This window comes from Pelmatolapia mariae, linkage group LG1 (genome assembly GCF_036321145.2).
Source record: "Pelmatolapia mariae isolate MD_Pm_ZW linkage group LG1, Pm_UMD_F_2, whole genome shotgun sequence".
NCBI classification, from domain to species: domain Eukaryota; kingdom Metazoa; phylum Chordata; class Actinopteri; order Cichliformes; family Cichlidae; genus Pelmatolapia; species Pelmatolapia mariae.
Window position 1 is genome coordinate 11344491 of NC_086227.1, and position 26995 is coordinate 11371485.

General features: G+C 39.3%; 1 protein-coding gene across 11 annotated transcripts in view; it reads right to left on the minus strand.

Moving 5' to 3' along the window:
• myo9aa (myosin IXAa) overlaps window positions 1-26995 on the minus strand; it is a 98458-nt gene that overhangs the window by 43575 nt on the left and 27888 nt on the right. For all 11 annotated transcript variants that reach the window (XM_063472080.1, XM_063472107.1, XM_063472097.1 and 8 more), the window contains exons 3-5: window positions 1966-2060; window positions 1796-1858; window positions 455-554 (exon numbers count right to left, since the gene is read on the minus strand). In XM_063472080.1, coding sequence (XP_063328150.1) covers window positions 455-554; window positions 1796-1858; window positions 1966-2060 — 258 coding nt within the window. The remainder of the gene's footprint in view (window positions 1-454; window positions 555-1795; window positions 1859-1965; window positions 2061-26995) is intronic.

The following is a 26995-nucleotide window of genomic DNA, read 5'->3' on the forward strand; positions in this document are numbered from 1 at the left end:
TGTGGCTTTATTTCATAGTTATGTGAAACCCGTTTTCCTTTAGGACAACAGAGCAACAGAGATGGGGGATGAATACCATTTTGTGTGCGTTTTTGTCAGCAGAAGTGAAGCAGTGAGGTTGCCTCACTGCATGAACAAAAAAATGTAAATAAAGACGGAAGTGAAGGCAAACCTACTATACAGTACAGCTATGCCTACAAGAAGTCAAACTGAAAAGCAAACAAATTAAAACGCTGTGTCTGTCCCTGAAACAGCTGAACATTTTAGATAGTGTGTATGTGAAGGACAGCAGTGCAGCTGGTGTCAAAAAACTATTTTCCCCCTGTTTTATTATTTCACACATGTTGACGACATTTACAATGTTACAGATAAATGAAAACTGTAACAAACATCACATCACATGGCACGGCTAGTGTAAGATCAAGTCTGCAGTGCCTGATGCTAAAGGTCCCACCTGACTGAGGTAATGGTATTCTTCAGGCTTCTTGAGGTGAAAGGCTTTCCTCTCTTCTTCACTTGCTCCTGCCAGCAGGTAGTAAAACACATGGTAGTTTCTAAAAAAAAAAACCAAAGAAACAAAAAATTATTACATTGTAACGCAATTAGTTCAAACTTTACAGTGTTTTTTTTTTAATTGTAAAAACACCACATCTGTTTCTGGAAATGGTTAAGAAGTTTATCTCCATCTACAACGTTCCTAATCTTATGTTCTTTCCACTGAGATGGATATTATTCCCCATGTACCAAAACAGGTTAATCATCTATGCCAAAAAAAACACCCCTATGCTTTTAGCAGCCGATCAGTTACTGTATTAATCATCGCCATGAACATGCTCATTTTTAGCAAACTAACTGAGTGGGATGCAGGACTTTATTTTGAGTGCAGTGAGCACAGCAAACTCCTGACACCCAGCAATACAGTGCTTTGCATGTTATTTTGGAAACAGGCTTGTTATGTTCAGCATGCTAGAATGTCAGCATAGCAATTTTAGCATTGTTAGTATTTAAAACTGGAACAACTATAGAGAGGGGTTTCAAATTTCATCTTACAGGTTTCGTTTCAATTCACGTGGTGTGAAAACTGACAAGTTGACTTCTTGGTGATCCACATTCTACAGAAAACCATCTTGCTAAACTACTTGTGAAACCGATGTCTTGGAGAGGGATCAAATTATTGACTGAAAAACAACCACGACATCTCACTTCCATCAGATTATTTATCTGTGTGTGCATTCTGTTTCTGACAGAGTCGGGCTGAAGTGGAAAGGTTAGAGAGAAAAAGTCTGCTGTTCGACCAAGATTCTCTTTAAATGCACACTTCACAAAAGTTTTTATGGACCTTAAATCCATCTCAGAGGTAGCTAGCAAAAGGGGCCGACTGTGCACTCCACCAACTATCGAACACATTACTGCTGAGCCCACTAATTAATTTCATCGTCTATTTAAACTTTGGCATCTTCAACAGACATTCTGATGCCAGCTTTCTTGTGAAATATATGCAGCTTTAAGAAAAACTCACTTTTTTGTGTTATAACACTCAATTTGGAAGATTGGATTAAAATGAGTATTAATATGTTTTGTTGAAATGTTACAAATATAGTACAATAAAAGCTCGCTGGCCTTACTGCTAATTACTGATTTTTTTTACACAAGCTTATCATCTTTGATTTGGTGCATGCATGTTTTGTGTTAAATGTACGTCACAGCAACCCAGCCCAGTCCTGCTCGCCAAATGTACTTCTGCTGTTTATATGAGGGCTTTTGATAAGAATCTGCATTTCTGAGATGCGCTCACCGTTCATTGTGCTCTTGATAGACCAGTCTTGACTTCTCCAAGAGGTATTTCTCCACGTAAGCTCTGTTTTAAAAAAAAAAAAAAAAAAAAAGTACAAGAAAAGTGGTTGACTTTAACATTGTTTCTTATTTTATTTGGATAATAATAAGAATTTGGTTCTGGGTTCTTACCCTCTCACAGTGCCGCTCTCCTGGTAGTTCACCTGAATGAACTTCCCAAAGCGACTGGAGTTGTTGTTATGTGCTGTCTTTGCATTCCCAAATGCCTATAGGGGAAAAGAGGAACATGTGGTAAGATGTAAACGAATTAATGAGAAAGGCTACATATTGCATACAGCAACAGGGTCACTGAGACCAAGTACAGAGTCCACTTTAAGGTGTGGATAATTTGTTTATGGATCAAGAACGCAGAGCGTCTGGCAGGAGGCCAAACATCGTCTTGAGACACTGTCCGTCTGGATGCCACAGAGGAAGCTTTTCCTCCCACATAGTTTCTAACAGCATTGGTCCGAGACTGATTAATAACATGTTTTTAGGATCTATTAAAGCCAGCGGTAGACAAATTGCCAGAGTGAGGATGAAGGAGCTATGGCCAGCAGTCCTGATGGGGCGAAAAAAAAAAAGCTCCTCAGTGAGTAATGGGATCCATGTGGCTGTGTGGAACATGTGTAGCGGTTGTGCTTTAATAAGACAGTCCAGTATTTCCCCTCACAGCTCTGTTTATGTTGTATGGCTGCCTGAAGGGGAAGTAGTTTTTCGCCCTATATAAGCCCTATAGTTATTTGTAGCTCTACCACAAGTAAACAAATTCCTCAGTGAATCACTTAGAGCTGTCCCGAGCTCTCCGTCTGTGAAACGGGAAAACACCCTTCCCTTACCCCACCCTTCGCCCACGCCACTTTTTAACTTCCCAAACATGCAAGGAGACAGCTAACGTCAAGCTAATGTGCAAAATTACTGGGCTTCAGGCTAATCATAATCCACAAATTTAAGAGCTTCATCCATCAAAGAATTTCTCCTGCATTTGAAAAATATGTTGTTTTGGTCCAGGGTAGGCCATCATTTTACCAATAAGGCTGTTGCTATGCAATACAGATGGAACCTTCGGGGCACAGCTACCTTTTCCAGTCGAAAACAACCAACACGGCGAAGCATCACAAGGTGAGATGGTGAGGTTTTTCTAGTCACGGTTCCTTGAGAAATGAGTCAGTGACAATTAATTTACGGCATGCAGTTTCCTCCAGGAACAATGCACACAAGGTGTACTAGCTGAAGTTAAATCATTTTGGTACATATACTGCAGAGACAGATAATTCAGTCCAGATAAACTGAACATCTTTTATTCAGACCAACACTTTGTTGTCCAAAAGCATCTGAAGGTTAGGCTCTGTCCCACTGAAGTTTACGAACAACAACCCATTTAGATGCTTTTGAGAATCGTGGTGATAGAGAACTTAGGACACGTTGGCCTCTATTACCGGCTGACACTGGCTCAAACCTCTGGATCAAAGCTACAAACTTGCCTCTCGTCTCTGACTCATAAGGCAGAAGAAATCATTAAAAAGGCAGACACAGTGGAAAAACATATTTAACTCCACTGTCTGGACAAAGAAACGAGCAAACGGAGTCAAACTAAAGAACAGTGACTGTATCACTTCGCATCCCAGAATGTGGATTTCGAAATGTGACGCCTTCCAGAGGAGCTGGCATGTTGTTCACCTCTTTGTCTGTCTCTGAACTGGCTAACCTGCCTGCTTCAGGAACTCCAGGTCAGACAAGGACAGACTAACATCACTCAGCGCTCCGGAGTAGTACGAGCTTCCTACTGGAAAGTAGATAGCCAATAAAAACCGAACCCAAAAGCACTCATGCTGCTTTCAGAGTGAGCAGACAGGTCAGGTATTGGACCTTTCAGTGCTTTTTTTGTTAACATTCAACATTTTGTGTTGGGCTGGCAGGAAGTAGGATGTGGAACAACTAAAAACACTGAAAAATATTTGAGGCATTGTGTGTTCATCCACCTGGTCTATGTAAAAGAAAAGACGCATATCGTTGAAGACGACATTTTTACAACCTAAAGTTTTTAGTCTTTCTAAACTTGGCTAGCTCCATATCAACGGTAATAAAACACAAATCTCCCAGCAGAAGAGATGAGTTATAAATGACCTCCAGGGAAGGAGTTTCTCACCGTGGACATTAAGTTCCAATGTATAAACGCAAAATAGAGTGAATAAGTCATCAGTAAGAGCCAGCTATCATTAAATCACTGTGCTACTTCCAAACATTTCAATTTCTAAGAATACATTACCATAAATATTTGTGACAATGGCCTTACATAATCAGAAGAATTTCCTGAGTTACAGCAGCAGCAAACAGCAATCTACAGTAGCATGCCAACAGAGAAAATCAATCTGTATAATAATCAGGGTGTAAACAGTTTTTCTCCCTAACAGACACCAATGTAAATTAGCAACAAGACAAATTCTGGTTTCAGAAACTTGGTCTCAAATGCAAATATTTTACTGCACTCTTGCGCTTTCCACCTACACAAACAGCCCACAATAATGCAAATATGTTCTCCAACCTTCTCGTATGAGAGGTGTCAACAGTTATTCTTGGAAATCTAAGTCAGTAACTTAAGCTCAAGAGGACAGGAAGGCAAGCTGAGGTAACAAGGGCTGAAACCAAATAAACAACAATAACAAGCATATAATACGTAAAAGATTTATAGCGCAGAGTGGTTTTTTCTGGGTGGCTCTTTTTTTCCTTCCACTTCCACGGCTCAAAGACGCATCATGACTAAAGCTGTTTGTACAGACATGATTCGCACCATTTCAGTGACTCCACTAGGTCAACAACATTATTCTTGGCTTCAGACCATAAACTGAGCCAAAGGCAGCCCAATGACAGGCTTGAGATGGTGCCAGTGTGTTCTGGGCGTAATGTGTCCAAATACAGGCTCGGTCAAAGTCATTACGGGGAGCACAGACAGAGAGAGGATGCCACAGGGATGATGTTATGCTTTAGTAAGTAAAGCACAAACACTCTACAGAATTTAACTACGAGGAAACCTTTTAAATGAAGTCTCTTAAACTGTGTCTTTAAAATTCATTTACTTTCTATTGCTGGAACTTGGTATTTGGTTGGTGACTATTTGTGTAGTGTAGAAACCAATGGTAATTTTGATTTACCACAATTCTCTCATGAACTCAGCTGATATAGGATTTTTAAGACTGATGACGATACCAATATTTGGCGATTTGAAAATCCGATATTCTGATAGAAGATTGATATAAACGTTGATACCAGTAGACTAGCAAAGAGCTACCGATAACTTAGTTGGGATCTAACTTATTGCCATTTGAAATATATTAATATCTGAAGCCTTTTCACTCACTATCCGTAGACTTCATGCAAACTTTCCAGACTTGATTGTGTAGGTAAGCCTAATTTCCATTTCCCACCCATTCCTTTCTCAAGCAATCCCATACACTCATCATGTCAATCACTTTCCTCAAACGTAGTTTAACTCAGTACCTCCCTGATGTTTTTGCAGTCGTTCCCATAATCTCTGGTCACCACACCACACCTACTAAGCTTTGAGTTTGCAGTGGTTCCTGTTTCCTACTTCTGATATAACAAATGTCCTGTCATGTTAATTGATATTTTGACACTAAAAATTCATGCACTCTCACTTGCAGTATTGTACTATTATAATACTTTTCCACCCCCCAACACCAATGTGGATTTTAATAACTTGCAAAAAACAAAAAAACCCTCCTCTCAGACCTAAAATTATAGTGTAGTGTATCCCTAAATTATGTAGATTAGCTATAAGCCCAGTCTTTCCAATATTTTTAAAGAGGCTCATGAATCTGATTAATTTCATTTCTATTTCAATATCTACTGTAGCAAAGTACCCAATATATTTTTGTCAAAAAAAATCCCATTTAACTTAACATAATATGAGGATGATTTCATTGGCTGCTTCTTGAGGAGAGGAAAGGAGAGGAGAGGAGAGGAGAGGAGAGGAGAGGAGAGGAGTGTCCTGATTTGAGTCTGTAGAGAGAGTTGGAAGTAATTTGAATGAATGGAGGGGGTCACGCTAGCTTCTCAGATAGAGTAGAGACAAAAGAGTGCTTCATTTGACTCACAAAGGGATTATCTTTTAGCAAGTCAACAACTGCTTAGGGGCTACAAGTACATTTCCACACTGGATTGTGTTTAGAGGTCATGTGACAGCATGGCCCCAAAATACACAGAGCCGCTCTTTGTCTGAATTTCAAAGTGCCTCAATCAAATGGGCAATGACATGAAAAGAGCATTCTTCTGTCGTACTACAAATTCATTTAGGGACATGTCACCAAATGTTCTGCATTCCTTCTTGTACAGCAGCTACAGAGAAAATAACTCAGTGTTCTATGTGAGTCAGTGTAGTATTGCTCATTCATCCTGTGCAGATTCATATCCTTTTCGGACCCTACTACCAGGCCAACTCATCAACCACACTATGTGGACAGGATGTAAACATGAAGTGAAAGAGCAGCTGACTTGACCCAGTGTGTGTCGCAGTGTGTGTGGGCAGATAAAGCTCTCCAGAGACCAATTCATAATCATGAACCTTGCAGCCTCACACCTAAAGCTGTGCTGGGCACAGCGGACTGTGGCCACAGCGGCTGTTTAACCACAGGGGAGATCTGCAGCCACCAGCTAAGTGAAAGCATGGTGGGATGTGGGTACTGGCAGCGGCTGCAACTGTCAAAACAATGTGCAAAAAAGTGTTTGAGGTAGGATGTGTATAGGTTTAACTGTCACCGTAAAACCTTTAAAGGGGTTTTCACCTCTGTGTAATAAAGAAAATAAATGTGCATGACAGTACATAAAGTAGCGATGGACAATATGAGTGAACAAGAATAAAAACTTGTTTGGACATATTTGTCACCTCAGGCAGTATAAAGGGAGTTGAGCTAAACGCTAACATCCGCATGCTAAAAAGTTCAGAGTGTTGATGCTAGCAAGCTGTGGTTTAATAGCTGCAGTTACCCCCTATTCAGCACCTGACCGAGGCTGCTGTAATCCTCATTCATTTAAATCTAATACTGCCTTTTTGCTTGGCTGGTGCAGGATACTTCACATCTATATGGTCAGATTTGTTTTCAGACTGTGGGCTCAATGCAGCCTTAGTAGCATTTACAGACAATGTGTTTATTTACTACTGCAATATGAATATGTTTTGACTGGCAAGAGGTTTATGTTTACAAAGCTTTAACTTCTAGTCAAATGATCACCTTAATCAACTGAAAACATTTTGATAATGGATTTACATTTTTTTAATCATTTGATGGGTTTATTATTTTTTTACTGTCTGTACTGTCTGCATTGCAAGGACTTGGCTGCTTGTCTTTGGATTTTTAGGGTTGAACATTTTTGGAGCTGAAAATGATGTAATGGGATGTCATCAACTTAGAAAAAATTATAGTGGACGAAGTGATTTATCACCACTTTGAGATATTTTATACACCTAATCATTCATTGCCCAGTCAAGAAAATGATTGTCCAATTAATCAGTAATGAAAAAACATTTCTTTTTAGTTGCAAAAATAATGTATTAATTTTGTACAGAACAATCAGAAACCTTTTGTTTGGTTTTAAGCCTCGTATAAGGGAAGCTTTTTATAAAATTTCTGGATCCTATTGTCACACACTACGTGTTGCATAAATCCCCACCATTACAAACACCCACAGGAGCAAATCTGATGGTCTACTGAAATGAGCAATATAGATGTGAAGATTGGCAGGTTGTGCAACTCAAGCTTGAATTGACTGCCAGAAATCCCAGCAGTTGTTTGCTTGCGTTTTTTGAAAACTTTGCTATCTCAGACAATTTCAGCTTCAAATTTAGTTGAAACTGGAGTCTTATCAGTTTATCCTGACTAACTGTGTGTCCCACCCTTTGGTAACAACTTGTAGTTTTTATGTAAAAGGTCGATGATTATCATAAGTCGACCTATAGGTTAAAAACAAGGAACGTCAGACTGTGATCAAGTATTTGCGTAACATTTGCAAAGGGCCACTGGTTCTGGGATGTTTTTCCAGCTTGGAAAAATGAGATGATCAGTATTACATTTACATTTACAATTCCGTGCAAAATTGACACATTTTTACTACATAAACATATCTTCTTACAGAATAACTACAATGATTAGTGTGTTTCAGTCACATGTTTCACAGTAACTGAACCGAAGAGGCAAAGCAAACGCAAAGAAATTATGTTTACTTTGTCTGGTGGCCAAATTCTTTCATTCACTCAACAGTGAGGTAACCTTATAAATCATGTTTCACAGTATGAAGGACTGGGTCACTGGGTGGGTAACACATTTGCACTGTATTAAATGAACCAAAGCAGCAGTTCACAAAGTGGGAGTGACATCCTAAGAAATCAAGGGTGTTACAAGATTTGTCATTTCACCTTTTTCAAATTGTGTGCTTCAAATACTGTTTAAGCATAATATTGAGAAATGTTACATTTCAATCACCAATATGCCATAAAAAGTATCACTATCGATGGGTGAGCTGGTTTTTTTGGGGACATACGTGGGCAGAGAGCCTAACTGGAAAACCCACATTTTTACAGATAATATCAAACAAACATGTAACATTTTAATCATGATGGCAGATTTGCAAAATTCCACACAAAGCTAGGCTAGCTGTTCCCCCTGTTTGCAATCATTACAACAAAAATGGCAAAAATTCCCCTTTCTTTCAAGCCAAGTGGAGGAGGGGGAAGTTAAGCAGCAAAGGGACAGACTGATCGCAGGGGCCTTTGCAGTGATGCAGACACTTAACAGGTCTGTTGTGATGAAGAGAGCTGCGCGTGAAAATAAAGATGTTGTTCTACTGGTCAATCTACATTCCCACCCTATCTATGACCAGAAGCTGTGGGTGAGCGAAAGAACGAGATCACAGATAAAAGTAGTGGTCCAATCTGCATGCCAAATACCCTTGGGCAAGATACTAACCCCAAGTTGCACTCCAATGCATCCATTGGAGTATGAATGTGTGTGAATGCTGGAAAGAAAGTATTTGCAAAAAAACTGAAAAAAAGTGCTCAGATGGGAGTAGAAAAGCGCTACATACTGTATATATACACACACTGAAAGGAGTATGTTGGTCATCAAATTTAGATGCCTGATCCACTTCGTAGGTGAGGTGTTTTAGGCATGTCCAACTGAGAAGAGGGCCCAGGATATACCCAGGACATGGTCTCTATTGGATGGCTCGGAGGGCAGCAAAACCAGCACATTATAGGAACTGCAGTCTGTGTATTCTTTAAGCTACACTGACCAGCTGCTTGCTTGAGCTTTATATTTTATGGACAGACATGAATTATATCACTGTTTGCGATAAAGCAGTATAAAGTATAAAGTCAGAGAAAACGCAGTGGCCTTTTGATCATAACAATGCATGACTGAAGTATTTGGCTCAATCAGAAACTCCTGTATTACTAAGAAGGAAGTGCGCATTAGTCACAGCGATGGAGATGAAAGGCAGGCGTAATAGAAAAATAATCATTGCTCTCCAGGACACCTCTGTTATTACAGTCATCTCTCATAAAACATAAACTTCTCTCAATCAGAGAAGATGAGTCAAGGGGAAAAATAAGATCCTTTAGACAGAAGCAAATCATAAACTCTACTGAAACTTGAAATTACAAATTCATTTCCCTTGCTGTTCCATAAATTGTAGACTGGTGTATCCTCAGGTTGTGTAAGCAAGCAATTCTCCCTTATTTCACGGTTTTTGGAAAATGAGACTCCAAACAAAAATTCAGGAAATTGGGTGGATCGACCAATAACAAGCAGGATATGCACGAGCTAATGTATCCAATTCCCATGCAGAGAGTATGCAAAGATTTAAGGCCAGACTTTGTGATTCACATTTAACCTAAAGAGAAGACAAGAGAAAGTGCAATAATTACTAACAGTGGTAGGGTAGGAAAAAAAAACCCTATGTGTGTATATTGATAGAGTTGCCAACACAGCCAGAAAAAAGTTTTAGTTGTTGCTTCAATGGAAGGCTCGTGCAAAGAAAAACATGACAATCTGAGTATACAAAACCCTGAGCATCAACACGCTGAGGTCTAAAGTTCAGTGTCAAACCATACCAGATCTATTTTCTTCCTAGTCATGACCTTAAGAAAATGCTTCCTATTTGGCCAAAGAGTCCCTACAACTTCAGTGGGTGGCAGCCTGTTTACTAGTTTTCTTCAGCAGAGAGATCTGCCAAGTCATTCCTTATCTGCAATAAAGACGTGTTTGTGTGTGTGTGTGGTCAGCTTCCTCTGACTGGCTTCCTCTGGCATCTCACCCCCACTTTATTTGTGTTTCTACAGATTTCACTCACTCCTCCACTTTCTCTCACACACCATGAAAACAAACAAACAGGCAAACATATACAACAAGCAACGGCAGATGTTCTGTTTCACTTTTGTACACCAGTGGTTAGAGGGTCAAAACTTATAATTACAATATTGCTAAAGTGGACGGTTCGATGGGGGACAGAAAACCGAACAACCACAACGCAAACACAATGAAATGTCCAGAGCACAACAAACTAAACAGGAAGAGGGTGAGACAGAGAGCAGACAAAACACCTCAGAGAACAACTTATTCAAAACAATAACAGCAGTCAATGAATTCTCCATTTTCACTGCTGGCACATGGGGACATCTGTGGAAGGGCTCAGAAGTGAAAACTACAATAAACAAAACAAAACAAAACAACTCAGGACTGCAAGTATTTCTTTTATTTATCTTAGGACTTTAAAATAAAACAACAATCACAAAAGATGCACTGACAAAGTGCCTTAAACACATTTGATTATCCAAATGGGTTTAGTAACTAAACTGCCAAATCCCCTCTTAGCTCACCCAAAACAAACTAATGAATGTAGCATCGCTCTATGAGACTTCATACTGAAATGTGTTTCCAGCCAACGTAGTTACTGAAGATCATTAACAAATAAGATACAGGACTGAAAAGCAGCAGCCTCCTTTGTGATTATGTGTAATTATAATTATACAAATTATTATCTGTGTGTCCCAAAATTGGATCAACGGAGGCGATGAATGAAAGTTTTCGGTAAACAAAATAAAATAATCACCTTTTTTAATTTATTAAACATAGGAATGTGGTGTATTGTTTTTAAAATCCTGTCTGACTTTGACATTTTGAAAATGTTTAGTAAAAAAAATGGTGATGGGCGAAATGTTTGGTCAATTTATCTATGACGTATCCGTGTAATCACTTAAAAGGTTTTGATGAGACGTATTCTAGATACACATTTGCAAACACTGAAAACGATGATAAATGTCAGCCTTTCTGTATTCTTCCAAAAACAAGTTCAGCCACATTCTTCTGCAGTGTAACTAAATGACTCAACTTATAGTCCTTTGCAGTGTGAGGTCACTATTTGCTGTGAATGGCTTGTTTTTCTGTAAATCGCAGGTTCCTTTCAAACACTGTTACAAAAGCATAAACACAGTGTCATTTCATTAAAAACAAAAACAAAAAATCCTCAACTTGAATTTTTGGGCTTGTGTTACATGAGCGTTCTCGATTTTCATTAGAAAAAAGTTAAATGTGGAAGTACGAGCCACACGAGTGACTTTCCTAAAACTTAAAATGGCCACAAAGGATGGCAGAACCAACGGGACCCGGAAGCTTCTTGTTTCAGCACCAACATTACTGGAACATTCGCTGGTAAACAATAGTGCAGTGTTTCCTCGTGGTAATGAGATCAGGTAAATGAGGAAGGAATCGGGATGAAAAACTTTGGGGGGGGGAAAGAAAGAGAAAGAAAGACGAAGAGGAATCTCAAGAAGTTTTAAGGAACTTTTCAGCTCACTTGTGAACTATGGGGAAACAAGTCCTCAATCAAGATAACACCTACAGTGTGGACATACACTCAAGATGCTTAGGAAAGCAAACTGGTGTTTTCCATTCATGTCACGTACTTAGTGAATATGAAATGAGTAAGTAGTCATGTCAGATCATATCAGCTTAAGGTTGAAACAATTTAATTAGAAAACCAGGAAACAAATTTCCACCGCTTGGTTCATCTATAGAAAACTCAGCAGTTGCTTAGTGAAACTGCAAGCTGTTAAACACCGACCAGGTTGAAAATGTGCAGTATCAAGTGTGCTTAATTCAGAAACTGACACTAACTTGGTCCTGCTGGGTTTCTACTGAACTGTCCATGAGTTTGAGCATTCACTTGTCTCTGTCTTTGTCACCAGGGCAAGTTTGGGATGAAGTAGGTATAACTGAGTATGGATGGATGGATAGATGAATGGATGGTTCATTACTGTGCATTTGCCACGAGCAGACAAATGTTTTCAGTTATTTTGATGATTTTAAATATCTAAACACCTCACTTATCACACAAATGCTCTGAAAGAAACCCTAAAATCAAAGAATTATTTAGCTGTGATGACTTAGTTATGTGGCTTCATAAATCAAAAACATATACTTAACAAGAAGTGTCCAAATAATGTGACCAAGAACAAAAAAACATTTATGACCTTCTCTTAACAGAAAATCAAAAGTATGACTCGCCTTCCAAGAAGTTGAATTTTCCACAGTGCGCACTTAAGTAGATCAAAACCACAAGTTTGTTTAAAACGATTTAAAATAAATCTTTACAAAGGGAGGAGTAAAAACATGATGGTTTAAAATTAAACACACAGGATAGCTTTGCCATTAGCTTTAAGTAGCCCTTTAGGCTTTCTGCAGTGTTGATTTTTACAGAAGAAGCAGAAGCAGAAGGAGCTGATGTCTGATAGTCACGAAGTGCCGTCATTCCTTCCACTCAGCCCACAGATTTAGCTCAGAACTCTGAGTCACTCCACCAACATATAGAGGAACAAAACCCGATTGTTGAGTCAAATATCAGACTGACCACCGCACCCACTACAATCATGATATTCATAAAGAGTCTCAAAAGAAATTAGCCAAGAAATCTCTAAGATGACTGTTCTAGCAGCTAGACCTGAAAGGCCAACACATTAATTTGTACTCTTGTGTCATCTGTTTAAGCAAAATACCCAAAAGTCAAATGTGACATGCACTCACATATAGAGTTGCACTCGGACAGAAACAGACCTCAGCTTGAAGCTCTGCCAGCATACTGCAGCACTGCAGACATGGGTGTGGGCTCCACAGAAGAAATTTCAATCAATACACCCCAATGTCCTGCTGATACCCAGACAATGAAGAATCAGTGCTGTCAAGCCAACAACCAGGATGCTCAATCTATAAGCTAATAAATGGTAAATGGTAGAGCTGGGCGATGGAACGATAACGATATGTATTGCGAAATAACTTTTTCTCGATAGAAAAATTAAACTATTGCGATAGGCCTCATCTCTCTTGTCCTCTTAAAAAAAAAAGAAAAAGAAAAAAAGAACAGCCAATCCAAATTAAGTAGCGCAGAGCTGAACCAATCACAGCCGCAGCGTCACGTCACGCGACTTGTTACGTACAGCACAAGTGCCAAGGCGCACATGTGTATTTGTTTTTGCAGCCGGGCTGCCCAGGTAATGAAGGAAATGAGTTTGCTGACTAGAGAAAAATCAACCGAGAGCGTGAGCGAAGGTTACCGAAGAAAAAAACTGATGATGGTTCCAATGCCGGAGAGCTTATCGAACGGAAGGGCCATAGAAGTTCCGTAGTGTGAAGGTATTTCGGTTATTTCAAGTCTGACAAAAAAACAGAGTAGCGCGCACTGTAAATTGTGCCGAAAGCAAGTCTGGAAATACAATAAACCGGTGCATGCTCAATCTCTGACTGAAAGCGCTAATTCGTCATTCGGCTTTTGTCAGACTAAAGTCACTGTTAAAACTGTTTGAAAAGCTAAGCTATACAACAAGGAGAGATTGAGAATTTCCTTTTAGTTCTCAGTTTATTTGATATTGACAAAAGTTAGTCAATTTTGTCTGTTATTCTGTAAAACAAACTAAGATTTATTTTTAGAATTAAAATTTTGTTTCTAAGTGGAATTGACAATTTAGTAGTCTGTTTTGTTTGTTTTATTTTGAAACTTAAACGCTTTAGCGGCTGCCTTTTGTGTAGTTTGCAATATTTGCCTTTATTTATCTGAAACTGAAGTCTCATGTTCCTTAAGTACATCTGCCCTGTTGAACTTATTATGGGAAATAAATATTTAAATCAAAACAAGCTGCTGATTATTTCACATTTTACTTGTGAGCAATGGCACATTTAAATCTTACAAATATAGTTATTTGGCTTATATCGTGATATATATCGTTATCGCCTGAAATGAAAAAAAAAACATATCGTGATATGAAAAAATCTTATATCGCCCAGCTCTAGTAAATGGTAAATGGCCTGTATTTGTATAGCGCTTTTCTAGTCCCTAAGGACCCCAAAGCGCTTTACACATTCAGTCATCCACCCATTCATACACACATTCACACACTGGTGATGGCAAGCTACATTTTAGCCACAGCCACCCTGGGGCGCACTGACAGAGGCGAGGCTGCCGGACACTGGCGCCACCGGGCCCTCTGACCACCACCAGTAGGCAACGGGTGAAGTGTCTTGCCCAAGGACACAACGACCGAGACTGTCCAAGCCGGGGCTCGAACCGGCAATCTTCCGACTACAAGGCGAACTCCCAACTCTTGAGCCACGATCGTTCTATTAGTAGAACAATTAGCACAACACAATTTATAAGTTAGAGGCACTTATACAAGTTAAATGCTGCATCACAAATTAAACATAATGAGTTAATGATAGCTCTAAATAAAATAAACAAGGCCAATATAATGATCAATGTTACATTAGATATTTCGGATATATGGTGTTCTGATCGTATAAACTGGATGGTAGCCTGTAAAGGACAAGAAGTTGCAGTAATTAAGTATTTTTTTCGGTCTCCAATGATGTACCAGCTTCCACAGCAAAATCCCTCCACATGCCACTCTCCACATCGATGCACTCTTGAAACAAAATGTTTATTATAATGGATGAGTGCAAATAACCTCGGGTTCAAGTATGGCTGTTGATAGAAAGGGGGTGCGTGAGTCAGTTTCACACAAAGCTTTTTTTAAGGTATGAATCCAGAAAATGGGATTTATGCAGACAAGCAGATGAGTCTCTATAAGAAGCGTTTCACTGACTGCATCGTTGGTCTTGGCTAACGTAACATGTCATCTCAAATCCACGTAACTAAGCCTGAATGACTTAATTACTGACCCAATATTAAGATTTTGAATGCAACACAGTGAATGTCTTATTCTGTAAATTCTAACCAGTTCAGATTCCAGCATCAGTGCTTACTTTGTGGAAACATATCCTCTAAAACGTGATTCAAGCTTTTGTCCTTAACATTTGTCTGAGCTGCAAACTTTAATAAATGGAGCCTGTTAATTTGGTGGCATTCCAGTCCGTGTTTTGCTTAGATGATGGCAAGAAGGTTGAGTGACCCGAGTCAATTTGCCTGCCTGTAAAGAATGTATTTGACAAGCATTAAGCAAATGTGCTCAGCCATTAGGAAAACAGGCCTATCTTTTAGAGCAAACACAAATTCCCACTCACTCCAGAAGCCTGTGTCAATATACATTTTGCCAGTGGCAGCAGGCTGCTTGGACACACTACCTGCTTCCCACTGTGTAAAACTGCAGGGGTATCATCAAATAAATATGCTTAATTTATGATGAAAAGCAAAATGAGCAACTGTAAAGTAAAAAAACAAAACAAAAAAACAATAACACATTATTTATGACACACTTAGCATTTTAAAACTGGTCTCAACAGACCTAAACAGGCTAAATCTGAGGTATTGTGGGATAACTGGTAAAAGAACATATTTTCTTATGGACAGAAAAGTTAAGCTAAATAAATTTGTATTCATTTACAGAACTAAGCTTTGAGCCAAATACTTGCAAACTGCAGTAGTTACGGACATGAAATCAGTGAAGTTTAAAGTCAAAATCACTATTTGGCTGGTCTGCCATTTATAGCCATCTATAGACATCCAAAATATGACAAAGGAATCAAGCCAAAAAAGTCTTTAAGGATCTATTTTGATCATCTGTTTTACAGACAGAGTAATGCCAAAGAAATTGAATGGAGTAAAAACAGAAACAGAGTGAAATAGTAGCTGGTTAAAATTGTATTTCTGTTCGGTAATTGAGTAAATACAGTAAATACTTCCAGCTAAACGTAAGCACATGTTAACTCTTAACCCCTTGAAAGCCGCATAGGAGTTTCTGACATATTTCAGGCTGTGTTTGCATCAGACGTTGGTGAGGGTGATCTACACAGTTCCCCTCTGAAAAACCCAGAAACCATTCTAATGGTGGTCAAAACACTCGTTTTACTGACATCTAATGAGCTGCCAAAACTCTTCATTAAGGCTCAAGACAAATGTTGTCTTTAGGTAGGGGGCTGGGGGGGGCGGTGGTGTCAGGTGATAAATAAAGTTTATCATCATGGTTTCCAAAGAGGGAGAGTGAAACAAAGAGAAGATGGGCTGAACAATACAATTCAGCACAATAGTAGGTCAAAGCAAAGGCATCTCCATATAAAACCTCCCACGCTTTGTTCTGTACACTCACATACTTCAGTGTTTTGTTTGTGGCTTTGTCTCTTGGTGTGGAGGTGTGCCATGAGGGATCACAGGGTGGCTTTATGGACTGGTGACAGATTTCTGGGGTAGCAGAGCAGCCTTAATCCAGTTCTTTACACTGTTACTGTGTGCATTTCAGTATTTGCGTACAGGTAGGTGCATCAACATTCAAAGCCCATTGGTGGAACACAATGAGTGAGAAAGAGAGAGCCCATAAAAATTAAGACAAACCATACCAAAAATCCTCAGTAAAACATTACATGTTAAACGTCACGCTATGGTGCATTGTGACAATCTAAAGTTTTTTGGTTGCCTTCATGAAGAACAGCTGCAGAACTGCAGCAGCAAATAGGGATGTTAATAAACTTAAGTAACCCACAATTTATTTTTAATAATTTCCTATGAGCAAAACTGCTCTCTGAGCTGGAAGTACACCAAGACAAAGAAAAAAAAAAAAAAACTTCCCAAACACTCCCCTCAAAAAACTGTAGATGCTCACAGCCCAGACATCAGCAGAAAAAGAGGAAATGCATAAGGCGCAGAAAGAAGCTTCCCAAATCTGGCCGCCATACAGTGAAGTGGAATGTAATCGCGAGGGGGAGTGAGAGGCGGGGGCACGCTGTCCTGGAAAACATGGAGTCACGTGTCAGTTCACAGTCAGGAAACTGCAACAGCTAAAAATCTCTAAGTACAAACCCAAGCATCCTAAAATGCCTCCTAAAATTCTCTCAGCACAGAAAATTGCAATCTTTAAAGACATTTATAAGCCAACTGATTCAACTGCATGTGCCACTGACAACAGAATGAATAATGGTACATATGGACCACCATACTGCACGTCAGAGTCATTGCAGAGATGCTGCCATCACTCCACATATGACAAAAGTAGCATCTAATGAGGACTGTGCGACTGGCTGCAGCAGTCTTTAATATCCCCACGATGATGAACAGATATTACTGGGACATTACTCTGATGGTGAATGAGACCGTGTCCAAATATTTGCTGAACTATGGATCTATTTTTCTTCTGCACACCACCACAGTGGATTAACTCTTCAGGTCTTACAGCCATTTTCAGAGACACAAATAAATAGGCAACTGACTGACAGGCATTTCATAGACAGGAGGGTCTGATCTCTCAACTGTGAACTCTCAATATGATGTCTGAACAGACTTCGGTGCAAGTGAGAAGGTCATCATTAGGCTGACCCTGTGCACCGACAAACTCAAGCAAGTGTTTCCTGCTTTACTCTCACTTCCAGCAAGCTCCAGCGGATGTGCACGTCAGAGTTGCCCTATGTTTAACTTTGATCAGTCATGGAGTAGAAACACAGACGCATACAGTTTTGAAATATACATTTTTTATTTTATTTTAGAGCAGTGGTCCCCAACTCCCGGGCCACGGACTGGTACCGGTCTGTGAGTCGTTTGGTACCGGGTCGCGAGAGTTGAGGCTCAGGTGGGAAATTTATGGTTTTTAGGGTTTTTAAATCAGTTTTTATCATTATTTTTCATCATTTTTATTGTTAACTCAGTTTCCGTGTGTCTTTTCTCGTGTGTTATAAATAAATCTTTTTTGGTGCCAGTACTGGTTTTATTTTGTTGTATTTATCAGCGACACCGTGAAAATATTGTCGAACATGAACAGGTCCGTGGGGCAAAAAAAGTTGGGGACCGCTGTTTTAGAGTACTTCACTACTATATTCAGAAGAAACTCTGAAGTCTGTGTAGCCCTAAAAGCATTCTCAGCTATAGATTTTTAGTTGAAATCTAAATCCCCCAAAATGCACCATCAGGTATTCTCTTTAATTCAGGCACAGGCTGTAACATAACCCTTGTGTCAATCAGAAAAAATAATTTCAATCATCTGCACACTGAAGACCTAAAGGACTGAATTCATGGCTCCTCAGATGAACTCCATCAGATGAACTCCATGAATGGCTGTATGCATTACACTGCAGAACTAAGAGGATTACTCGGCCACAGAAATATAAACCTCTCCTCAAGTATTTATAAGCTCAGCAGTCTCTTTACACTAACAGTGCAAACCTGCTGCTAATTGTTACTACACATCAATCACTACTGGGTCCGGGCTTCAGCTTTCGCAGTCAGCACGCTGCACGCAGGATGAGAGTGGACGGTTTCAGCAAGAGCGAAAAATGAGAAGCATCGATTACATGTCATCACATTGGAACAGATTCTTTTAAAGATGTTGGGTGGGTTTCTTCTTAGGAACTGTTTGCTGCAGGCGAATTGCACAACACTTTGCGTGTTCGATCCTGTAGTCAACGATATGGAGCTTAGGTTTCACACAATCGGAAAGGTTTACGTTAAAAAATATGAGAAGACTCGATGAAAGAATCAGGTCCTGTCGCATTCCTTATCCTTTAAATGTGCAGTACGATCATATGATGAGTAAACAAATTTATGGCAGTTCAGTTTATTCAGTCATCTGTCTGACAGTCATTTTCAAACAGCAATTCATCTGCCTCAACTTTGAGAGTATGGCCTGTGATTGTCCATTTGAGCTTGGCTTAATATCAAGTATCACTACATTTACAAACTTTCTGTCAATAAATCTGAGCTGTGTACCCGATACTGTCAGCAGTGATTAAGTTTTAGTTGCTTGTGTACTTGGTAATGGAGATCATCAATTGAATAATTTAGGAATACAAGAAGGAATAAACGGCAACATTCGCCAGGCAAGGTGACAGATTTTGGAAGAAGATTGCAACAACTTCATTACAGCTGTGTTTAACTCACTGGGGTTTGAATCGTAGACCCGCTAAAGCAGATGTGTCAAACATAAGGGGGCCAGAATTGGCGCAGAAATTTGCACCTTTTCATAAGTAAATAAATAAAAAATTTAATATTTTTTTAAAAAATGGGACCACAGTTTAAAAAATATATAATTTTGGGGGGAAAAGTACAAAAACTTTGCTTTAAAATTACAGGACAGTCAATGAGCGACACATTTATTTTTCACAATGTAAGCACAAAGATTAATTTAATATAATAATGATAATTTAAAAAAGAAAATAAAAAAACATACTATTGAAACTGCATTTCTTTTTCAAATTTCAAGATATAATAGGGACTGAATTACAGTTCATCTTCTTTACACTGACAAACAGGGGAGTTTCATTAGTTTGGCCCACAGCTAAAAATGGGCAAAACAACAGTTTCTAGCTACCATCAAGCAACAACAACAACAACAGCAGAAGACTGTATTGCTCAATATCATAGACGGCACAAGACGCCCCTTACGAGTCTGAACAGTGAAGCCAACGTAAAAGTACCTCAAACCAGTAACCTTCTTAAGGCTACTGGAGGTTATACCTGAAGTTATAAAAAACATCCGGTCTTTTGGGGAAATTTCTGGACCTCAGAAAACACCTTTCTATTGAGTTCATGGACTCAGTCACTTATTTTGAGATTTATACATTTCAGTCATTCTAAGAGTCAGAGAGGAGGATTACTCTCCTAACTTGTGACTGACAAGTCATTAGCCAATGAGCCAATTTCACAGCACGCTCATGAATGTCACATCCAGTTTCAAAAACATCCTCATCTCCAGGTTTCAAAACGGGGCTTCACAAATGAATAGGTGGCGTCACATTAGCTACATCCATCTTTTATGCTCTCTGTGCTAACTACCAGCTGTCGGACAAATAAAGCATGTGAGATGGGGTGAGATTAGATTGCACAGTACAAAGAGGAGAAACACAGAAAGCCAAAGATGACGACACCTGTGAAAAAGTCTTGTGAGGAACTTCAAACAAAAAATGAAAATGAGGTCCACTGCAAATTAATATGCTAGTTTTGCAATCTTTTTCTGTAAATGTATATCTTTAATAGAAATTAGATGTGAACACCATGGGCACATGGCAATGTGATCAGCTAACCTGTCAGCAAGTTATTCTGTCATCAAGCTAATCAATGAATGGATCTCATTCATTCCACGTTGTGCTTTAGACAACTCATCCCCTTTATAAACACTGTAACATTCATAACTACAAACAATGTCACAACTTATAGACACCTGGCTGAGAGCTAGCTGACACTGGCATCGCCTTCAGCGCTGACACCTTATTCTCCTCCATCCAACTGTACAATAGCTGACAGGACAAGCTTTAATCTTTACTTAAATAATGGCCCAGTTTGTGCACCCCCAAAACATTTATTAGAAGATTCTCATTTATTCTTCAGATTATCTATTACCAACTTGTCAAATTTTAAAATGGCTGTTATTAGGCTGAGTAGTATCAAGGCTTAGTAGAATCCAAAGGCAGAGATGGTTGTTTGATCCTAGACTCTTCTGGTTCACACAAAGTGGCCTTGGCCAAGAGAATGAACTCCAAATCAACCCCAAAACATCCACTGGAGAGTGCATATGTTTGATTGGTAAAGAGCCTACAAAGTACAGACTAAAATGTTTTTCAAAAGCTGAAGAAGTCACTTGGATGAGTGATGAAATGTTCCTTCCATTAAAAAACACAACATCCAGATGATCAGAAATAACTTCCTGGGGTCTTCAAATGGACTAAACTTGTGCTCAGTTAGAGTAGAAAAGTGCTTGTACAATCCTTCTTACACAGATTCAAATACATTTTTTATTTCCTTACATTAGACTTGAATTGTCAATATTTGCCTAATAAACCCCTTTAAATCTATATGCAAATCTATATGCATACTGCTACTTGTTTTTTAGATTATTCCCAGGAAAAAACAATACAGGCTGTCTCAAGTGAGGTATTCAAGGGCCAGTTAATCTTCAACTACAGCTTGACAGATTTCTATTGCTGTGCGTGTTTGCAAGAAAGACAACGTTGTACTCTCCAGGTCTGTCATTAGCCACAGCCATATAGGTAAAGCTCTGTCTACACAGCTCGCCACGTTGGAGCAAAGTCGAAACAGGTGGTCTTATCCACAACACGCTCATATGTAGGTCACATGTCAAGCATTAGCTATCCAGCGCTAGGCTAAGATTGCAGGTGAGGGGAGTGACTTAGCACAATCACTACAGTAAAGCTAGGGCACATGGTCAGTGAAGAAAAGAGGTCAATCCAATTAGTTAGATCCCAGAGACACAAACATCAGGACTCAATCCAATCCCGTGCCAGTCCTAGAATGTCCATCCACTTCCAAGTCTCCAGGCTTATATTATGAAGATACTTTGTTATTATGACTATGTTAATAGCATCCGACTCACAGCACAAAAAGTCATATCTTTTAGTTCAGCCAGGGTGTGTCCAATGTTACCATTTGCTTGTCACATTTACACTTATAACTTAAAAATGAATCCATATTTGCACTTCTGACTTAAAGATTTAGTGCAAATTTTGAAATTAGCCAGGGTCTTTTTGTATGTTTGTACATTTATGGACCTATGTTACCAACACACTACAAATGAAGGGGGGGGGGGGGGGGGGGGGGGGGGGGGTTACAACAAGAGACAAACACCAAGTCAAATCCTTGTTTGCATGACAGAAAATAAGGAGTAACAAGTGTGCATCCACATCAAAGGGAAAAGTCAGTGTATCAGTGTACCAAGAAGCTGTATTTCTCAGTCTACATCCCTTAATGATTTAAGCCTGGGGTCAGTGAGCAGGAGTCATGAGGGGAACCAAATCTCCACACTTACTAAAGGCACCGCAACACCTCTTCAGAGCCTTTGTTTGGGAGAGTTAATGAGTTATTCACATTACCACAGGCCACTTTCCCAGAGTACAACAATTTATTCTTAGCCTGACAGTGACATTTATCTTCTCACTGGGATGGGCCAGAGGAGATACACAGACCGCTACTGTAGTTCTGGGCCAAGACAGGAAGATGGGGACCAGGAATAAGGAAGATGATGATTTCCCTGTGCATTTCCTGCAATGATGCAATGATAATTTATCATGCACCCAAAAGTCAATTCTTATCTTTGCTTAAACTTTAATGCACCTTTGTATCAAAGCCAAATGAGATGACTTCTTAATTAAAAAATTAATTGGACTTTCCTCAATTTGGCACACACCAAACCAAAATACCACAAAATATGCAGTGCAGGACGTGTCTCGCCAGCATGCTCAATCCATGACTCCGGAGTGTCATCCCTCAAGTTTTCTGCTGCGTTCCAGATGTGTGCAGTGCTGAGTTTCATTACACCACATCTGGACACGTGGGAAGCGCGATGACCACAAGCCACAGAAATCACGAGAATCCTGAAGCAAAGGTCACCTGCGAGGATTTATGTAACTGAAGTGAGGAGTGGAGCGCTGCTTCTCAATCTTTATGTAAGAGATTTCCCTGATACTCACTGAAACAGGTGGTGCCCCAGAATCTGCTTTTGTAATTAGGAAGGTATGCTAAGATTCACTATTATGGTATGACCTGAATAAACAACATCTAGGTGGCTACAGGCCAACAAAGTCTCAGCAACAAAAGGAAGCACACAGATCCTGTATCCTAGGAAGTTTTTGTTGTTTTCTTTTTTAGAACCAGAAGAAATAAAACAGGCACTTTAAATCAATTTTTACCATATTCTTACACCTGACAATGTGCGTCATCTCCATTTCCTAGAGTCTTAGATTGTCCAAACAACCATTAAAGACCTCAAAATACAGAATGACTGTGTCTGGCAGTGTGACTATTACGTCAAACAGAATAAAGCCTTTTCTGTCCATCGATATTTACGTGTGGCACACTGATGCAGGTGTAGTCGGGACAGCAGAACAGCTGGAAAGTCTCATAGCAGGTGCTGACTGTGGTGTGTGAGTGTGTACGTGGCCGACGAAGCACCTGCAAACTCTGGCAAACCGCAGCATAAATAAAGAGGCTGTGTGGGACACAAACAGACACTTTGTTGGGCTGCTGCAGACGTCTGCTGCTGATGAGCGACTAGATGGGTCAAAAAGTGTAATGAGAGAGAAGACATGACAGTGGGCAACACTACAAATGCCCTAAAAATATAAAAAATAAAAATGTAGTTTACTATCCATAATCTAGTACAGATATATTTACATCTGCACCTCCATAACAATCAGCAGATCTAAATGGATGATGGGTAAAAAGTTCAATCTCAACTTTTGTTTCGTTTTGGTCCAGCACAAATAACACTAAGAAGTCAAACAAATCACTGTGAGCCCTTTGTAAGTGATGTGCTTCTACCAAACCTCTTTGTAACCTCAGGCCTCTCACTGCTACGGCCAGAGTGAGAAGCTGTATCTTTTTTGAGCACACAAGTTGACAAAGCAGGAACGGTATGTACTCCTCTTATCCCAGCCACTAGTAGCAGTCCTGGTGTATACAGTTTCAGGGAAAAATAGGGGCTTGGCACCAGGATGGTGAGATAAACACAAAGTGAAATTTAACAGCTGGAGCTGTTGGCATTCATTGTCCTGCTGAGCAAAAATTCTGCTGTAATAAAGTCTGTGGTTTCTGATTACCGGTTTTCATGTTAAATTTCGTTTCACAAAACTAGCTGAAGAAATAACACAGATCCCAAAAAATGACAGAATATAGTGCAACTCACTGCTTTCAGTTAACGTAAACCTTATAAAGTTGAGGGAATTTCCTTAAAAGTATAATTTTTTGTGTTCAGCTGCAGGAATGTTTAGTGATGTTTTAGAAAAACAAAGTACATCCCCATCATTTGTCATTTTCATGCCACAGAAAAACTCATATACTATATATAGCAAAAAAACCAAAAAACCAAAAAAGGGTGGGTGGGGGACCCGTTGTTAGGTGGTTTCCAGGCAACACGATGGAATCATAATATCTGTCATAGATAAGAACCTTTAGGGGCAGAAGTAGCTGTGTGAAGTTGACGGCCAAAGAAACAAACACGGATATTCTCTATATCATCATAAAATGCAGGGCAATGAATCCTGAAAGTAATGACTGACTATTAAAAGGAAAAAAATTCAAAGACCTTAATTTCCTTTTAATTTTAAAACAAATAAGTTATTAAATATTGCCTTTAATTACTTGGTATAACATTTTGTCATTTGAGGCAAGTTTGGTCCTACCTAAATGAGTCAAATTTTACTCATGTCTCACTGATTGAAGAGACTCACTGAAGAGAAACTGTTTATATGTAAACGTGGGAACATGAAAATGTCTTGATAAGTTTTTTTGTGTATACATGTGTTCACATAAAAATAATCATATGTATATATGAGATGTGTTACATTTCATATATACATATATACATTTTCAGAGTTTCTTTTGCTTTCATCGGTACTTATATTTGGGCTGATTTATTATTTATTTTGATCAATATTGAGGTCTCAATTAATTAACACATCTACTCTAACAAAACCTTGAAATTTCAGATATTCAAAATTCCTTAAAAACTACCATACCGACTAATGACAAAAAGAAGTGGACAAAAATTAATAGATCTGAAAAACACAACCTTTTCTACAATATCACACTTAAACTTGAAAAGCCCACTAGCTTCTCAGATGACAAAATGTGAATTGTAACGTAACGTGGATATGAGATATTTCCTGATAAGTTGGTGTTATGAGATGACAATTAGAAAGATTACAGAGGGCGGAGGAAGGATGTGATTCTCTGGACGAGATAAGAAACATATCTTATTAAGTAGTGCAGGTTATCTGTCCACCTTTATTATTTTATACACGCAATCAAAGGTAATTGAGCCACTGAGAACAGCCACATGATCCAGAAAAGATGACAGAAAAAGTTTACTGATTTGAGATGATTGCAAATATGATGTGTGATGAATCCCACACCATTGGAAAAAACAAAAAGACATGAACTTACTTTTTGACAACTTTAACTAAAGTCCAGTGAGTATCAGTTGAAAAACACCTTACATGTTACTCGATCAGGAATGCAGCCCATGGGCCAATCCCACTGTATAAGCAACCAAACTGGCCAGTATTACACTGTTGACCCTCGTTTAACCTGAATAAAACACACAGCACTGTAACTTTATACTTAACAGCGGGATACTGCACATGAATGGTGCTCAATCATTCCCATTTCTCTTCTTTTTTTCCACCTTCACAGTCTGAAGAAAACAACATTTTCAGGGCACAGTAAATCTCACTCAACCCCGCCCAGTTTAGGAGAAGCTGTAATACATACTAATCTACTCGGTATTAGTGGGGGCTCTGGGAAGATTGCATTAAATATGCGAGTGCAGAAGTGTACTGAGGTAGCAGTAAAAGAGATGCTGAGCGGTAAAACTGTTGACCTGGGATGACTCACAGTGGGGTTGTTTCTTTTGGCCGGGAACACAGAGGAGCACAACAGGAGCTCCTGCACTCGCTTGTCCAGAGAGGTCTGGCAAAACCAGCAGCAGTGCCCTGGAGCTCAGGCGCCTTAAAGTGTCCCTGAAGCACTTTACTTGCATACACACCATTAGCTGTGTTCCTTCGGTGATGCCCTGTGACATCTCCTTGGTCTCAGAGAGCTGATAATGTTCAGTCAGAGAGGTCAGTTTGAGGTAACCCCAGCACTCTCCCTCTTGACCCTCAGCAGACAGCTGAGCTCATATTAAACTCACTTTTTTCAAGTGCAAGTCAAATAACCATGACTCCTTAGTTCTTTCAGGCATGAAAAGACCAATCATAGATCCAACTTGCTTTACTGTATAAACATTGTACAGGTATCCTTCAGATTTTTTAAGAAGTCCATTCTTAAGAGGACGTGACAGAGATGGAACATGTGGAAACCATAAGGAAAAAGATATAAACAGTAATATGTTGAAACAGTTAAAAAGCAATAATACTGTTTAACTGGAGGTGTTAAGCCTATCTGACATTTTTATACCTACTTCAGACATCACTCCCCTAAAGCCTAAAGGCCTGATAGGTTTGCATTTGGATTAAAAGCTTGTTTGGCGGTTAAACTACAGATGACATTTGACCACCAGAAACCAACAGTACAACCAAAGTACAGATACATGTTTGAAAAAGAAAAGAAAGAAAGGAAGATGGATCCTCAGCATTCATCTACCCAGGATGCATTAGACACAAGAGCTGAGAGGAAAGGTAAAACTATTATGTAGCACTTGCTGACCTCAGTTTTGTGCACTAACCTATCATTACTGATGAGTACCCCTGAACAAATGTAGAACAAGCAGACAAGAGCTAATAGACTTTAATATAATACTTCACCTTCACCCAGAGCAAATCATGTAACACTGAATTTGTAAAACAGGTCAAAACTTCCATACCATACACAGTGCCACCATGGAGACAAAGAGGAAGACACACCAAACTATTTCAAACAGCGAATTCCTATACGCAAGTAAACAGGAATTTAAGGCTTACTGTCAACTCAGTCATGGCGCAAGAAGGTAAAAAACGTCAGGCATGACAGACAGCAGATAAGCACAAAATCAACACTAGGTGAAGCATTTGTCCCATTTCATGCATGCTTGTATTCATCTTCAATCTCTCGGGTCAAATTAAGTCCAAAGCTGTCGAGGGCAGTGTGAGTAAAATACATTTATTCCCCCTTCAACGTCTAACCGAAATTTGAAGGCTGTCATAGCTCTAACTGCCTTCATTTTAAAGGTTATTTA